Source organism: Moschus berezovskii, chromosome 4 (assembly GCF_049115385.1).
Source record: "Moschus berezovskii isolate FMDL1 chromosome 4, NW_MosBer_1.0, whole genome shotgun sequence".
In the NCBI taxonomy this organism is placed as follows: domain Eukaryota; kingdom Metazoa; phylum Chordata; class Mammalia; order Artiodactyla; family Moschidae; genus Moschus; species Moschus berezovskii.
Genome location: NC_142463.1, coordinates 8013023 through 8030344, shown reverse-complemented (window position 1 = coordinate 8030344; position 17322 = coordinate 8013023). Strand labels below are relative to the sequence as shown.

The following is a 17322-nucleotide window of genomic DNA, read 5'->3' as shown; positions in this document are numbered from 1 at the left end:
TGAGGGCCCAAAAACCCCAACCATGTTGTGATTTCTGAGAAGACGCTCCATCTAAATCCTGGGCTTCTGATCAGCGTCCTGACGAGGAGGGCGTGGCCACAGGCAGGGCTGGGCAGGGTTGGTTTCCAGGCCCTCCCCCGTTCCCAGGGCGGGGAGGGAAGGGGTGTGGCTCCGAGGACCCACTGCAACCTCCAGGTAACTGGCTACGCCTCTGAAGGTGAGAAGTGCCCTGGACCAGTGGCTGGCTGGATTGGAAGCCGAAGTCTCAAGCCTGGTGGTCCGATCCCCTATGGGACCACACCACCCCCTATACCTCTGCCCCACAGTGGTCTTCCAACCCTGCCTTCTCACTCCCACTGCAGGAGGGTGTTCCCCATCGCCTCAGACAGCTTATTCTCTTTGTGGAGTCCCTCACAAGTGGAGGTCCAGATCCACTGCCATTCTGAGGCCCCATCCTGGCTGCTTCGTCCTCCATGGGCAGCCGCCTCAGCTGTCTCCTGGGACAGGCTGCCTCCACGGCCGGGAAGAGGGCTCTTCTGTCCCTGCCAAGACCCAAACATGGCATTCCTGTGTGCACCAGGGAAATAAAAAAGGAGACCATCCTCTCCTTTATTTTATACATGATGCTTCTTTTAATGCAGCCAAAAATGATATCTGCTTTTCTCGTAACCATAACCCGTACAGGATACAGTGGTCAAGTCATTCCTTTGTGACACCCGGGCTCCTGAAGGGGCAGGTGACAAGTTACATCCAGCCGGTCAGGGAGCCAAAGGCGGCGTGGGCCCTCAGCCAAGCTCTGGCAGGCCTGCTGTGAGGCAGAGGCCAGCCATGCAGCCAGAGGCGGGTGGAGGCTCGAGGGCAGAGGCAGACAGAGATGGACGGATGGTCTCCTGGTCCTCTGAATCGGAGACCAAGGGCCGCTTATCAAGCGCATCAGGCCAGACTGGTCCATGTGTGCGCCTAGCCGAGTCTAACAGCTTCCAGGGGGAGAGGACACGTGCAGGGAGTCATGACACCTTCACCTTCGCACTTGCCCTGGGCCTGGGGCGCCCCAGGGGCTGGGGCCTCTCGGTACCAGGGGCGGGCCCTGGAGCCTGCCCATCGTCTGCCCTCCAAGAGACAGAAGAAAAGGTGGTGTAATACTGTTTAAAATACACTTTCTCATCTACAAATGCAGCAGAGAAATGTGGGCAGCCTCTCTCCAGTGGGTGAGCGAGGGGCCAGGACACATGAGCACGAACCACGTGGCAGGGAGGGGGTGGGGGCCACTCCAGCAAAGACCACCCCAACCCAGGTCAAGTCACATCCTGCTGCCTGGGGAGGCGGGGCCTTCCCCCAGAGCCCCTCCACTGTCTAGTGGGGTCTGCCTGCCAGGCCTTGCTCCTGCCTCCATCCCTCCACCAGGCGGGGGGTGGGGGGGTGAGGTCAGGGGTCATTGCCGATTCCGGCTGCCCAGCTTCCTGCGGTCCTTATTCTGGCTGCGCTGAGGGTCGTCCATCTTGTGGACACGGAAACACTCCTTGAGGTTCTGGGACCGGATCTTGGGGTTCAAGATCTCCTCAGTCATGTTGCTGGGGAACCAGCCTCGCTCCTGGTCATGCAGACGCTCACCGAAGATCCAGCCTGGGAGGGAGGGGAGACAGAAGGTCACAAACTCTCTCCAAGTGGCGCAGGCTGGGCCTCCCTCCAGTCTGTGGGGAGCAGGCGGAAGGGAGACTTGGGAGTCCGGCCGGCCTTCCCAGGGGGCTCCCTGCCCTCACAACCACGGATGGAAACACTCAGACCAGGTGTATTCCCCCAGAAGCTGGGGGGAGGGGTGCAACCCTCCTGGGGAGCCCGGAGCCTGTTCACAGGGAGGTGCAAGAACCAGCCGCACCCTGTGCCATCGCGGGTCCCACGAGTATTGACTCTGGGACCCATTCCCAAGCCCTCAAGAATCTCAGGCTGCCCCGCCTGTGACCAGGAGACCCCAAGGGCCACCCCCAAAAGCAAGAGGTATTAAGAGGCTAGTGGGATGGCAGCTGGCCCAGGACGCCACCGTCACCCTCTTGTTGGGCAGCCCTTCCCTGAGCCTCAGGCCCCGAGAGCTGGGTGGTCAGCTGAGGGCGGCCAGGTCACGAACTGGCCAAGTGCCCTGACTCTCTACTCCACACTACCCGCCCATCACGGTGTCCCGGGGGGGTGGGGGGGAGCTGTGGCCCAAACTGCAGGTCCTGCTGGCAGGTCCTTCGGCACGGCTGAGGGCTGGGGTCGGAGGGGCAGGGGCATGTCTTCTGCAGGCCACTAGGAGGGGTGTCAGGGGATGGGGGGAGAGGGCAGGAACCACAGCTCGCCCAGCGCTGGGGGAGCCCCTAGAATTTGTGGTGGTGGACATGGTCTTCCCCGGAGGTCACCAGCCTGTGGCCTTCCAGTCAGGACCTCAAAAAAAGGGGGGAACTGGGGTGGGGAGAGACGCTTTGTGCACTTTGGGGATTTAGATTAGGAACAACTGATGTAGAAATAAGGGGTCCATTTTCCAGGTGAGGGGAGCCAACCTCTGGCGCTGGTGTCAACAGCAGGAGAGGGCAGGAGCCCCAGGGGGCGGCTTCCTGGCCCACGTGGGATGACAAGCCTGGTGTCCACAGGCTCATCTGGAAGCTTGCTGCAAATATAGGACTGGGTCGGGGTGTTCCTGGTCTTTATCCCTCCCACCGTAATGGGGAGGCTGATGCCAGGGCCGGACGAGGGGAAGGGGACTGCTGGGCACAGGGTGGGCTCAGGGAACCACACAGGGAGAGGCACTCCCCCTACCCCGGGGCAAAGCCCCGCGGGGTGGGCGCAGGGAGCCCCGCGGGCAGAGGCGCCAGTCCCGGGCCTCACCGTCCTCGGTCTTATCCAGGATGTTGAGGATGTCGGCCAGCTCCAGCGTCAGCTCGTCTGGCTGCTGGGCCACGTACGGGTGCACACACTGGACCTGGGGGCAGTCTGAAGGGAGGAAGGGGTGGCCCGTCCTCATCACCCGCCCTGGCTAGGCACCCACAGAACCTGGCCCCGCCCCCCAGCAGTTAGTAGGGATACGCCCCCTACCCCCACCCCTCCACCCCCTACCCCTCTACCCTCCCCATCCTCCCACCCCCCCACCCCACCCTGTCCAGGAGACAGGGCAGACCGGCAGCGCTGGACAAGGGCTCATTGGAGGGAGGGGTGGGCATGGCTCCAAAGAAAAGGACGCAAACAGCCAGGAGTTCTGAACAAGTCATAACAGGTGCAGGGATGAACAGGCTGCGGGGGGGCTCTTATTTAGACTTTGAAGGAGGCTCCTTGGTCATGGGCTGGGCCCTGGGAGTGGCCTGGGGACGGCGCTCGAGCCCTTTCCTATTTTGGAAGGAAAGATGATTGGCCACCCCAGAGAACACTGGTGTTTGCCTCCTGGGCCCAAATCCCTTCTGGTTTCCTTGCGGCACCGGTCACTTAAGACCTGGTGACTTTTATGTCTTCATTAACTGTAGAAACGTTTGCAAAGCTCAGGCACACCATGTCCTCCTCCGTGGGGTACCAAGCTTGCATCGGGGTGCTAAGGACCTCCGGGCAGTCGAAGCAGCCTTCCAGTGGCCTCCAAAGCCCTTTAGGCAGAGTGCAGAGGCCCCCGTCTGAGGCTGACCTGCAGAGTCCTCCCCGACCATCACCTGTCCCACCCGGCAGGCGCCCTCTCCCTAGTGGACCACTTACCAAGCAGCCGGGATGTGAAGGAAACGAACTTGGTTCTTCGGTTGGGGGCCAGCGAGGTCATCCAGCGCTTCATCTCGCTCCTGGGTCAGGAAGAGGGCAGATGCCACCAACACAGAGTGTCAGCGCCCACCTGAGGGGAACCGCAGCGCCAGACACCCGGCAGGCTGGCCCCAGGGTCCCGAACTTGGCACCGGACCCTGGCAGGGCAGCGGGGAGCGGGCCAGGCGGAGCCCTGCAGAACCTCCCTGGGGGCATCTTTCAAGTCAGTGGGTGTGGGTGAGGGAGCCCACAACACCCCAGCGTTCACCCAGAGTTGAGCCCTGGGTCGCCAGCTGCCCTAAGCCACAACTGTGGACTCAGAGAGGTTGGTGCCACCCCGTCCCCCCGAGGCAGTCGGAACTGGGCTTGATGTGCTGGGTGACACCCGTGAGTTCTGGAGTGCAGGGGGCTGGGCACCGGGCATCCCAGCTCCGGGACTCACAGAGCATTACCCTGCGTGGACCTGGCCGTCCCTCTCAGAGCCCTGGGGGTGCAGGGGAGATGGCCTGGCTACTTAGGGGTGACAGGTGGGCCTGAGGCTGCCCAGCAGCAGCGGTTCACTGGTCAGCCTGGCCCAAGGGCTCTACAACAGCTCATCAGAGTCTGAGGCTGAAGGAAACAAACACACACACACACACACAGAGCCAGCAACGCGCTCACCCACCCCCCCCGCCCGACACTAACACGGGATGGAAACCCTCTGGACACGGCCTGGGGGAGGAAACACGTGAGCTGGGCAGACAGTGAGCCCCAGGGAAGGGGACGGCAGCCCTGGGCACTCACTGAGAGGACGCCTTTAGCATGTAGGTGGCCTCCCGGTCATCCGAGTTCTCGAGCAGCCGCAGGATGAAGACGTTGGCCAGCGTCTGGCCCTGGTCCTCCAGCTCCTCCACGCGCAGCAGGCCCCGTGGGGCCGAGTCAAACACCTGGTACTTGTCTCTGGGGACCCAGGTGGCAGGAGGGGCTTGTTGGTCCCCAGGACGCTCGGATTCCCAGGAGACCTCCCACCCCAACCCTGGCCAGTGGGACCAGGCCCACTGCAGCCGCTCTCCACCTCCTTCAGAAGCCCCCCACCTGAACGCCTGTCCCCCTCACCCCTAGTCCCCCCCTGCCCCCCCGGCATGGACAGTGGACAAGGGGTCTGCACCCCTGACACGGGAGCTGCTGGGCACACCCCAGGCGGCAGGCACTGAGCTGTAATACATAGAACTGCCCCCAGTCAGCAGGAGGGAAAGACCAGCGAAGTTCAGGGGTTTAAATAAACTTGCCCTGAAGGCCCAGGGCACCGCTTCCAGGCCCCGGTGACTCCCCGCCCCTCCCGCCTGCCGCTCACCCCGGAATCTGCCGGCAGATCACCAGCAGGTCGTTGAAGAGAAAGAGGTAAATCTCCCGGAAGAGTTTCTTGGTCCTCAGGGTCCGTGAGGTCTTGGGGCCGGACATCTGCTGCAGCTCGCCCTGCTTCAGCAGCCAGCGGGAGTGCGAGATGATGGGCACCGACTGGGGGGCGGAGGAGGCCGTGTCAGGACGGCTGTGCCCTCCGCACTCCGCCCCGGCTCCCCTGGTACCCCGACTGGAGCGGTAACCGTGGTAACGGGTGTGGGGACCACACTGGGCCCGGGACATGGGGCACTGGTGGGAGAGATAGGTGGGTGCTGGGCACACGTGGGAATGGTGTGTGTGTGTGTGTGTGCCTGAGTGGGCAGGTGTGTATTTGTTTGTTGTTTGTGTGTCCTCGTGTGCATCTGTGTATACGTGCTTGTGTTCAAGCGTGTCCGTGTGTCCCGTATGCATCTGTACTCACGGGGTGTGTGTCCACGTGGGTGCCCGTGTGTGCTATCATCCCTCACCAGGCTCAGCCTGAGTGATGCAGAATCAAAGGAGGGTTCAAGTTCCCAGGGGAGAGGGGAGAGCTGGGTCCCCCAGGGCGAGGAGCCCGGGCTTGCATTCCTCCGCTCTGCGGCTCTGGGGCGGTCACTTGGCACCCAGCACTCAGCCAGCGAGTGGAGTTATGTGGGCCTCCCCACCACCCCGAGGTCTGCATCTTCAACTGAGGCTCGGCGCCCAAAGAACCAGCGTGACCCCACAGACCCTTGACAGGCCCCACACGCTTGTGCCCACACTGCCAGGCACCATACGCTTGTGCCCACACTGCCAGAAACCCCGAGAGCCCTTAGGGTCACTGGTGCCTGAAGCTTTACACAAAGTTGGGGAAGAAGGTGGGTAACTTCCACCCGACTTTCAAATCACCCAGGATTAAGAACCCCCGGACTGGTTCATGTCATGTTCTTCCTTTGAGCTGACTGTTCAAGGTCACGTGGCCGGTAAATGAGAGCAGGCCGCTTCCGGGTCCCTGCACTGCCCCGCAAGAAAACAGTCTAGGCCAATGCGATGGCCTGGTGACTGGGGGCAGGGGAGGGCCCTCCGCTAGGGGGTCAGGGAGGGCCTCGGTGGGGGTGGCACCATGCTGAGACCCAAGGGTGGCCGTTCAGCGGGCCTGACCAGTGGCCTGCGCCCCAGACCGGCAGGCGGGGCTGGGGACGCGTGGCTGACCTTGATCTTGAACTCCATCTTCTTCTGGATGCTGATCATCTGCTCCGTGCGGCTCATCTTCCTGACGCCCTCATTGCACGCTTTCACCACCTGGAACAGGAAGGCGCACACATCGGGCCCCCGCAGCTGGTGGTCTCTGGTCACGTCCTTCGGGCACTCAGGCTGCAGCTGAGGCGCTGCCTGGCCAGTCTCAGAGGGGCTTCAGTTCCAGTGTAGAAAGCTGGGGCCTTGTCCTGGGCGGGACGCGGACTCCAGAGAACACAGAAAGCAACGCCGGCCCCTCGCGTCACCTAACAGAACGGTTTTCAGCAAGATGTCTCATCTGTCAGCCTGGAAATGCCTGAGGCCTGGGATTTGGGCTCTGTCACGTGCTGCGAGGGGAGCACAGGTTCCCCCCAAGCTTCCTGGGAGGCGACCCGGGTACCAAGAGGCCGAATGAAAGCAGATTTTCTGCGACCTTGTTCCGAGAACACGGCATCTGCTCAGGATCACGGGTGTTGAGAACAGGGCCTGGCACTCAGCACACGAAAGGAAGACAGTGCCCAGAGGTGCCTGTATGGGGTATCCCCTGCAGTGGTGTTTGGAAGGAGGAAAGCTGTCCTCAACCTAAATGTCCACTAATGGGGCAACTGATATTGATTAGTGCTTGTAAATCCACATAACCCTGTACTCTGAAGTTATGAAAAAATGCACTAATTTTACACACACTGAGAGAATGTGTTATTCGCTCAAGTCGTGTCTGACTCTTTGTGACTTCAAGGACTGTAGCCCACCAGGCTCCTCTGTCCATGGGATTCTCCAGGCAAGAATACTGGAGTGGGTAGCCATTCCCTTCTCCAGGGGATCTTCCCGACCAAGGGATCAAACCAGGGTCTCTTTCATCAGCCGGCGGATTCTTTATAGCTGAGCCACCAAGGACGCCCATGTGTGCTGAAACGGAGGGCAAAGCCAGCTTATAAACCACAAGCCCCTTCTGCAAGGAATACAACCGTGTGTGCAGGCGTCTGTCTGGAAAGGGGTCTGGAAGGGTGGGCTCCAGCATGTTGGCAGTGGGCTGTGGGAGAACAGGATCTTTGCCACCTTTATGCTTATGAACAGTGTGTGAATCTGTATTCACCATTTTTATAAATTAGGGGAAAAAAACCCACCTTTATAAAAAATGATAATAAGAAACAAGAGTATGCCTTTCATTACAAGGAAATAAAAAGGGAGAGGAAAGCAGAAAACAGCTTGAAAACAGAAAACACTTGCTGATACCCTGAGACCTCTTGGGGCCCACTGGGAGCTGGGATGAAACTCCTCTCTGACCAGGTGTGTGTGTTCCAGGCGTGGCAGAGGGACCTGGGACAGGCAGCCAGGATGGTGGGTCACTGACCCTCCCTGACCAGCCCGCTCAAGGCACCAGCCTTTCCCCAGCTAGGCTGGGAGGGGAGTGCCATTTTCCCCAGTATTCAAAGGGTATGGTCGCCAGAGGGATTTCGCGGCCAACTGGCCTGGAGTGAACGACATGAGGACAGACCTGGGGAGAAATGACTGCATTAAGTTACAAAGTCCTCGTGGCTCAAAGTGAGAAGGTAACAGGCAGGGAGGCCAGGGGTCTCCAAACAGAGGAGACAGGCTGCAAGTGTCGGACATTTTTTCTCTCTCCCTTAAGCGGCAGGAGGAAACAAAACTACAAGTGTCAGATTTTTTTCCCTCCTCTATACAAAATTAAAAGGAGGTTTCGCTTAAAGTTCTGTGTTGCCATGACGACACCTGGTTCCACCAGAACTTAACTTCTCTCAAACTTTGAGCTAACTAATGTGGTTTTCTTATGGAAATGTTTTTCTTAAGCTATGTTAATGGCATAGCTTAATGACATAATGAAACTATGTATTTGCTTTGGAATTTGCCTTTATTCAAAATGGTTCTACCTAAGACTAACTTTTTTTCTTTTCTGAAACCTTGGGCTGATGTTGGCTCAACAAACCAGTATTCATATTAACTGTTTTATGGCCGAGGAATGACACACCTCATTCCATCCTATCTCAAAAATGCATATTGTGGGACAGGGGCCTGGTGAAACTCCCTCAGCCTTGAGGTGTCTCTCTTATCTGATTAATAGCTTTCTAACAGACACAGTCCTGAATATTCATTGGAAGGACTGATGCTGAAGCTGAAACTCCAATACGCTGGCCACCTGATGCAAAGAGCTGACTCATTTGAAAAGACCCTGATGCTGGGAAAGATTGAAGGCAGGAGGAGAAGGGGACGACAGAGGATGAGACGGCTGGATGGCATCACCGACTCGATGGACATGAGTTTGAGTGAACTCCGGGAGTTGGTGATGGACAGGGAGGCCTGGTGTGCTGCTGTCCATGCGGTCACAAAGAGTCGGACAGGACTGAGCGACTGAACTGAACAGACATAAAACAGTTTGCTAAAAACTAGCAAGGGGGTGCTCTTTCCGCTCCCTTCTGATGTCTATGTCAGAAGCTTTGTCTCTTTTATATTTTAATAAAACTTTATCACACAAAAAGCTCTGAGAGATCAAGCCTCGTCACCAGCCCCGGATTGAATGCATCTCCTCCGGAGGCCAAGTTTCCCGGCGTCTTTCACAGCTCAGCAACAATCTTTCAGAAGTGGCTCAGACCCACCACCCAACAGCTGTGGAGGCTAGTCCTTTTACTAAGCTGCTGCTGCAGGTATGCTAAATGGAAAAAAATTCTCAACACCAGGCCCTGCTACAGGGTCACCAGCACGACACAGTGGCCCCCTGCACAGATGCCAAGAGTGGGCTGGCAGCTTCAGTGGACACCCAGAACCAAACACACGTGACGGCGCTTTAAGACAAACGTTTTAAGACAAATCCTTGAACATCCACCGACCCCTCCCACCCAGCATTTGCTCTGCTGACAGATTCTAGGAGGAAGGTCTTCTGTCCTAGGATCAAGAGAGGAGATGGTTTCTCTCCACTCTGGGGCAGCAAAGGCCCAACTTGGTGGGGCGGGCGTGTCTCCTGCAGCTCTAAGGCTGAGGGCTGGGAGAGAGGTGGGAAGGGGAGAGGTGGGATGGAGGAGACTGCAGTAGGAAGCCCGGGACAGAGCTGCACCAGGCCCGAAGAAGAGCCAAAACTGTCCTCAGAACGTGGGCGGGGAGGGAAAAGCCAGAGCTTTCGACACTGGAAACGGGCAAGGACGAACGCGGGGCCTCCAAGGGCTGTGATGGTGGCAGCGGTGTGGGGTTGGCAGGATGGGTCCACAAAGATGTCTGTGGGTAATGGGCGCCCACTGGGGGGCTGGTCCACCCTGCGTGGCAACAGCCTGGGGTGAGAAGGAAGCCCTCGGCCTGTGCAGGCCCCACCTGACTTATTTTTTGGACCCTGTGACTTTTCATAATTGCCAGAGCAAATATGAAAGTGAATCAGCATCTTCCAGAGACAATACCAAGAGAGGAGGGAGCAGGACAGGGAGGCGGGTCTAGAGGAGAAGACAGTTTACTGGGAAACGTGCAAAGAAGCAGCGCGACTCACCAGCTCCAGTTCCTTGTGGGCGTCCAAGGCGGTACCTTCACGCTCAGATCTTTCCTCCACCCTCTTCAGGATGTTCTGGGCACAGGGAGAGTCCGCACTTAGTTTCATCGTGGACGGCCGTTCCTCTGCTCCCCGCCCGCTCTGCGTGGCGGCCTCCCTGCTGGTCCCAGCAGCCTCACATGGCTGTGACACCCCCCATGAAGACTGCGGACATGGGACGGGAGAACCTTCCACCGACCCGAGGCCAAGCACTGCACACAAGCCTTGCCTGGCTCTAAGGTGAGTTGACGTCTCTCCCAGGACTAACTACAAGGGCCGTGCCAGAGCCCCAATCTCCTTACAGCAGAGACCGAAGCAAATGGACTGACCACTTGGAAGCAGGGAGGCGGGAAGGCAGGACCAGCAGCCCGGGGAGGGTCACCCAGTGTCACCCGTCCTGAATTGAGCTCAACGTTTGCAGCAGCAAGAGTGGGCCTGTCATCTGAAGCCAAATAGCAATGACCTGGAGGTTTTGTTCACTCTGGTTTTATTGAAAAAAAAAAGTCTTTTTTCCAGTAGTTGGGTTTTCTGGAATTTCACCTATAAATGGCAATTTTTGCATTGCTTTTCACATTTTACACAGTTCCTGCCTCCTGGGTCTCCTCGTGCCCATAGTTTGGACCTGCTCTCACCCCATAGGAGGGTTGGGCACGGCTCAGCACAGTCCACCTCCCTCCCACCCCATCCAGGCTGCCCCACGTGGTGGTTTCAGGATAAACGTCTCCAGGTATCCCACACAGTGGAGGATCACCCCCACCAACTGGACACCAGGATGATGGGCATGCTTTTCACTCTCTCCTGAGCTCCAGACCAGACCTACCTCTGGACATCCCTCAGCTGCAGGCCCTCAACCTGCTCTGTGTGGTCACCTGCCCGTCTCTGCCCGGCAACCAAGCCAGTGACACACAGTCAGCTCCGACACTGCCTTACCCCTCCCTTACCGGGGGTGGGGAGCTCAGCAAACCCCGCCTTTAACCGTCCTGACTCGCAAATCCGTCTCCCAGCAGATAGTGTGGCACAGGTCCACCTTGTCTCATTGGGATGAAACCTGGTTTAAATGCCACCTGGGTGCCAAGAGTGCCCACCCTGACTTCTCCCTTTGACTTTAAACTTGGACGTTCAACGGCTCAAAGTCTTCCCAATGGTCCAACACCAAACTGCACCTTCCCCACCTCGGGAAACAGCATCATCAGTCTAGCTGCTCAAACCAAAGATTCTGCTTTCCTCTTTCTCCACCGCAGCAAGTGCAGGGCTCAGTTCACTGATGTCCCTCTAGGATGCCCCACCCCGATGCCCGCCAACCCACCTTTCTGTCTCAAATCACTCCCAAACTTTTGCTCCCACTTGCACTCTTGCCCTCCTGCCTGGCACTCTCCATGAGGCAGCTGCTTTGAGCTCTTAACCAACGTCCACTAAAAGGAGTGACCCCCATCACAGGGGATGGAATCCAGTGCCTCAGCGGGCCCCGCAGGCCCCTGACCAGCCTCTGCCCACATCTCCACAGTCACTCCCATCACGCTCCCCAGCTCACGGCTGGCTGACCCGTCTGTGGACCTCCGCCTGAAAGCAGTTCCCATCAGATGAATGGCTCCTCCCTGTCAGTCAAGTCTTCGCTTAAATGTCACTCATCTGAGAGCCCTTCCCGATCCCCAACCTAGGAGTGGGCCAGGCCGTCTCCCCTATCATGTCACCCCAATTCACCATCCTCAGCCATGACCACTTCCTGGCTGTGTGTGTCTCGCTCTCCCCACCACGATCTGGCTCTCCGGCAGCAGGGGTTGAGTCTCCTACTGCTTGGCACACAGGAGGAACTTAACTAGGATTTGTGGAGCACATGGACTTCTCAGAAAGCCAGCAGAGACCTGGACTGACCAAAGGAAACTGGTGGCAGCTGAAAAGGGTGGGGGGCAGGGGGAGAGAGTCGGGTACCTGGACCAACAGCTTGAGGCGCGTGATCCTCTGGAAAGGCAGGATGAGGAAGGAGGAGAGGGGCAGCCCCCTGCACTTGGGGTCCGACTCCAGCTGCGCGATCAGCTCCCGGAAGGCTGCCTTCTCCTGGCTGGGCACACAGACCACAGCATTGGTGCGTGCGTGCGAGCTGAGCCACCTCAGTCGTGTCCAACTCTCTGCGAACCCATGGACTGTAGCCCGCCAGGCTCCTCTGTCTATGGGGATTCTCCAGGCAAGGATACTGGAGTGGGTTGCCATGCCCTCCTCCAGGGGATCTTCCTGACCCAGGGATGGAACCTGCATCTCTTATGTCTCCTGTGTTGGCAGGTGGGTTCTTTACCACTAGTGCCACCTGGGAAGCCCTCTCTGGCTTGTAGGAGGCATGAGTTGGAGAAGCTTCCTCTCCATGCCCAGCCTCATAGTAACCAGACAGCCCACGGGCAAAGAGATTGCATTCTTTCTCTCTCTCTTTTTTTTCTCTGCAAAACAAACTGTTCATGTACGAGTCAAATAACAATAGTGACTTCACAAGCCCGGCCCATGAAAACTTAGCAAAATACATTGTGTGGGAAGGCAAGAATTCCTTGCATGGCCAAGACTATGAATCAGGTGCATAATTCGACGATTTCCCCAGCAGGAAACGGTGGCAAGGTAAACCCACGTAGTGATAGGAGCAGGCAGCAGGCTGGAGATGGCTGCAGGGAGAACCTGCCTAGTGGGGACATCTCTTCTGCAGACGGGTTGGGCAGTGGAAACCACGGCTGGAGGGCAGACGGGGGCCCGGGACTGCCCGTCATCAGGGACATGGCACTCAGCCCAGAGAGTCTGCTTTCACACAGGGCACCACACTGGTGGACCCCGGGGCACTGCAATATCCAGAGTCCTCGCTTCCTGTGTGACTGTCTTCTCAATGCTTGTCCTCAAAACTGGCATCCAGATTCTCTCAAATCCCCACTGCAAACCCCAAATGTCAAACACCTAAATCCCCAAGGGCTCAACCTTTAAAACACCCCCAGTGAACTGCACTGTTGGAAAGACCCAGCGAAGCATAAAGTCCAGAGTCACCACCCGGAGAGTCCTTTGGGGCCCACTGAGTGTGCTAAGAACGTATCAATGGTTAAACTGTGGTCAAAACGTGGCACAGAGACGTGAAGAACTCAAAAGAGGCAAGTTGATGAAAAGCATCTCTCAACGGAAGCCCCAGGGAAGTTTACAAAGTGGGCAGATTAGTAAAATTCAAGGGTTTTGGCTGGAGAGGGCTTCCCAGGTGGTGCAGTGGTACAGACTCCACCTGCCAACGCAGGAGATGCAGGAGACCCTGGTTCGATCCCTGGGTCAGGAAGATCCCCTGGAGAAGGGCATGGCAATCCACTCTAGTATACTGGCCTGGAGAATCCCATGGACAGAGGAGCCTGGTGGGCCACAGTCCACAGGGTCACAAAGAGTCAGACACGACAGAGCACACACACAATCCAGATGCTGGAGAATCACCAAAAAGACTCCCTCCCCCAATCCTTGCCTTTGTCTCTGATTCAAACCACTCTCCTGCTGTCTTGGGCCTTGAGTTGTCCTCTTGGCCTCAAGCTCCCTTTTCTAAACCTTGCAGAGCCCTGTGTGGCCGTCTGGACACAGGTCCAGTGGGCGCTGGGGCTGACGGTCCCAGGGTCACCATTTCCCCGGTGGCACCAAAAGCCCCAGCACGTGCTAGGCTTGGATGCCGTCCTGGAAAAGCAGAGGTCCAGGGACCACAGCTGAGGGCCAGCATTGTAGGAGGGGGCTGCCTGGGCCGCGCCTGTGTGATGAGCCCCCGGCCACACTCACAGCAGCTGCTTGTAGGTCCGCTCCTGGTAGGTCTGGTTGCTGACGTAGGTGATGTAGACGGAGAAGTGGTTGGCAGCGTAGCGGTACACGATGTCACATACGTCCGAGATAACGATGTTTTCCTCCATCCGGCGCTCCAGCTCCAACAGGAACCTGGGGGCAGTGGCTGGGTTAGGGGTGCAGGGGGAAACTGAGGACACATCCTCACCAAACCAACACGACAGGAGGGGGTCCAGGCGTGGGTGCGTGTTCTATCATGTCAAGGAATTACTTGCTCAGGTTTCCTGGTAGATGATAACATTAGGAACGTTTGCTAAAGAGACCTCCTCTGTACATGCGTACTGATGTGTTTATGAAATGAGATGACGATGGGAATTCACTTCGGAACGCTCCCGTGGGTGGCGGGGTTGGGGGGGCGGATGGGGCCGTGGGTGAACCGAGATGCTGAAACGTGGGCTTGTTCTGCTGTCTCTACTTCTGCGTATTTGGGATATTCCATAATAACATATAAACAAGTACGTGAACAAATATATACCCCTCTCCCAGCACAGGGGTGGAGCAGCAGAGGCCAAAGGGGTCTCCAAGACGGCTCTGGCCTCAGTCAGCTCTCACTTCCCTGAGCCCACCTGGTGAGGGGACTGCCACAGGATCTGGGGGCTGCAAACAGGAAGGTGGGGAGGCCGTTTGCAGGGGGACCCACTCAGGAGGGTCCACGGAGAGCCACATGGGGAGCAGGGGGCTGCTGCTGCCCAAATGTTATTTCTCATCAGAACAGGGGCGGTCGGACCCACTGATAAAAGCTGAGTTTTAGCTGCAAACCTCCACAGAATAAGATGCAAATGGTAAAAGGATCTCTTATCCTAAAAGAACAGCTGGAGCTCTTTGCTTCTTCATGACGATCAGTCAATAGATGTCTATTCCTCCTCCACTTAAGCACATCCCATCCTTCTTGAGGCAAAACATAAGCACAGTTCCAATCACCACTTCCACGCAAGTGGAAAGGAGAAAGTGTAGCTCCAGGACTGCGCTCCGACTTGCCCTCAGGGGATCTTGGGCCCTGCACACGCCAAGCCAGGGCCTTGTGACGTCAGGGTGAGGAGCATGTCACCTGGACACCGCTGTGTCTAGTGTGGGCGCAGGACACACGGGCGTCTGCAGTGATGGGAGGGACCTGCAGGCAGCAGTTCTGTCCAGGGGGACACAACCGGCCTTGTTGCTGGGAGGGTGGCAGGTCTCTGGGTTTATATATTTAGGTATATCATCTGCCTTTTCATCTTTTCATGTGAGAGTTGGACCATAAAGAAGGCTGAGCGCCGAAGAACGGACACCTTCGAACTGCAGTGTTGGAGAAGACTCTTGAGAGTCCCTTGGACTGCAAGGAGATCACACCAATCAATCCTAAAGGAAATCAACCCTGAATATTCATTGGAAGGACTGATGCTGAAGCTGAAGCTCCAATGCTTTGGCCACCTGATGGGAAGAGCTACCTCACTGGAAAAGACCCTGATGCTGGGAGAGATTGAGGGCATGGGGAGAAGGGGACGACAGAGGATGAGATGGTTGGATGGCATCACCAACTCGATGGACATGAGTTTGAGCAAGCTCCGGGAGATAGTGAAAGACAGAGAAGCCTGGTGTGCTGCAGTCCATGGGGTCGCAAAGAGTCAGACAGGACTGAGCAACTGAACAACAATTGAGTTATAGCTTATTACAGAAAACTCTAAACATCCAAAAGCAGAGAAGCCAGCGTAGCAGGCACGCACCACCAGCCCCAGCCGCACCCCGGGTGAGAAGCAGGGCCTGGAAGGCGCCCCACGAGGACCGGGGCGCTGGCTCACCGCTCGCTGACGGCCATGACGTCCAGCACGTTGGAGAAGAGGATGTGGGCCTCGGACGGGTGCAGGATCTTCTTCAGCCGCTCGTTCTCCATGAAGTGGGACACCAGCAGGTTCAGGCTTTTATAGTAGGAGGCCTCAGAAGTGATGAGCTCGAACATGGCCTGGGACACCGGGCAAAGAAGATGAGAGGAGGGCCAGCGGTCAGCACCTGGGGCTCACCTTTCCCCACTCTCAGACAGGTGAAAGTGCAAGTCGCTCTGTCGTGTCCTTTGTGACCCCATGGAATTCTCTGGGCCAGAATACTGGAGTGGGTAGCCTTTCCCTTCTCCAGGGGATCTTGCCAACCCAGGGATCGAACCCAGGTCTCCCACATGGCGGGGGGATTCTTTACCAGCTGAGCCACAAGGGAAGCCCAAAAACACTGGAGTGGTTAGTCTATCCCTTCTTCAGAGGATCTTCCTGACACAGGAATTGAACCGGGGTCTCCTGCATTGCAGGTGGATTCTTTACCAGCTGAGCTATTAGGGAGGGCCCTCAGACAGAAGAAAAGGTTTTTTTTTTGGCTGCAATGCACAACTTGCAGGATCTTAGTTCCCCAAGCAGGGATCGAGTGCTCACCCTCAGCAGTGAAAGCTCCAAGTCCTAACCACTGGACCACCAGGGGATTCCCCAGATGCAAAGGTGCCCAGCATCCTTTCGGAGACAGCTCGCCTGCTCACAGTAGTGAAGCTGGAGACGCCCTCGTGTCTGAGGTCAAACACGAGAGGTCATCCATTCATCAGAGCTCCGACAGCTGCCAAGGGTGACTCAGGACTGCTTCCTGGTGCAGAAGGGGTGGAAGACTCATCCATAGAGGGAGACCCACTTCTACACACCAAGACAAACGTTTAGAAGGAACCAGGTCATGATGTCAACCACAGGTGTCGGCAGGGGGTGGAATCTGAGGGTGAATTTCACTCTTTCTCTTTTTAAAAAAAGTTTCTTTGTTTTCTTATTTTTGGCTGTGCTGGGTCTTCACCGCTACACGGGCTTTTCTCTGGCTGCGTCGGGTGGGGGCCCCTCTCCAGTTGTGGTGGCCAGCCTTCTCATTGCTGTGGCTTCTCTCGCTGCAGAGCACAGGCTCTCGGCAGGCGGGCTTCAGTAGTTGTGGCTCCTGGGCTCTACAGAGCACAGGCTCAATAGTTGTGGCTTACCTGCTCCATGGCATGTGGGATCTTCCCGGGCCAGGGATCAAACTCACGTCTTCTGAATTGGCAGGCAAATTCTTTACCACTGAGCCACCAGGGAAGCCCTATTCTTTTCTTTTAACCCTTTCAACTGTCTGAGAACTGAAGAATGAGCATAGATTATTTCTTTCATGATCTGATTTTATAATGTAACTAATAAAGCACTTACTCCTTGGAAGGAAAGTTATGACCAACCTTGATAGTATATTAAAAAGCAGAGACATTACTTTGCCAACAAAGGTCCATCTAGTCATGGCTACAGTTTTTCCTGTGGTCATGTATGGATGTGAGAGTTGGACTGTGAAGAAAGCTGATCGCCGAAGAATTGATGCTTTTGAACTGTGGTGTTGGAGAAGACTCTTGAGAGTCCCTTGGACTGCAAGGAGATCCAACCAGTCCATTCTAAAGGAGATCAATCCTGGGTATTCATTGGAAGGACTGATGCTAAAGCTGAAACTCCAATACTTTGGCCACCTCATGCGACGAGTTGACTCGCTGGAAAAGACTCTGATGCTGGGAAAGGTTGGGGGCGGGAGGAGAAGGGGACGACCGAGAATGAGATGGCTGGATGGCATCACCGACTCTGTGGACATGAGTTTGAGTGAACTCCGGGAGTTGGTGATGGACAGGGAGGCCTGGC

The 17322-nt window shown here is 56.9% G+C and overlaps 1 protein-coding gene across 1 annotated transcript in view; it reads right to left on the bottom strand.

Annotated features, from left to right (window-relative positions):
• Window positions 1-613: 613 nt before the first annotated feature.
• The window catches only part of NGEF (neuronal guanine nucleotide exchange factor), a 47756-nt gene continuing 31047 nt past the window's right edge, over window positions 614-17322 (bottom strand). The window contains exons 4-13 of the mRNA XM_055403316.2: window positions 15457-15617; window positions 13619-13771; window positions 11777-11906; window positions 9809-9883; window positions 6298-6387; window positions 5081-5244; window positions 4531-4686; window positions 3709-3788; window positions 2860-2964; window positions 614-1623 (exon numbers count right to left, since the gene is read on the bottom strand). Of these exons, the coding sequence (XP_055259291.2) occupies window positions 1433-1623; window positions 2860-2964; window positions 3709-3788; window positions 4531-4686; window positions 5081-5244; window positions 6298-6387; window positions 9809-9883; window positions 11777-11906; window positions 13619-13771; window positions 15457-15617 (1305 nt within the window). The 3' untranslated portion in view covers window positions 614-1432. The remainder of the gene's footprint in view (window positions 1624-2859; window positions 2965-3708; window positions 3789-4530; window positions 4687-5080; window positions 5245-6297; window positions 6388-9808; window positions 9884-11776; window positions 11907-13618; window positions 13772-15456; window positions 15618-17322) is intronic.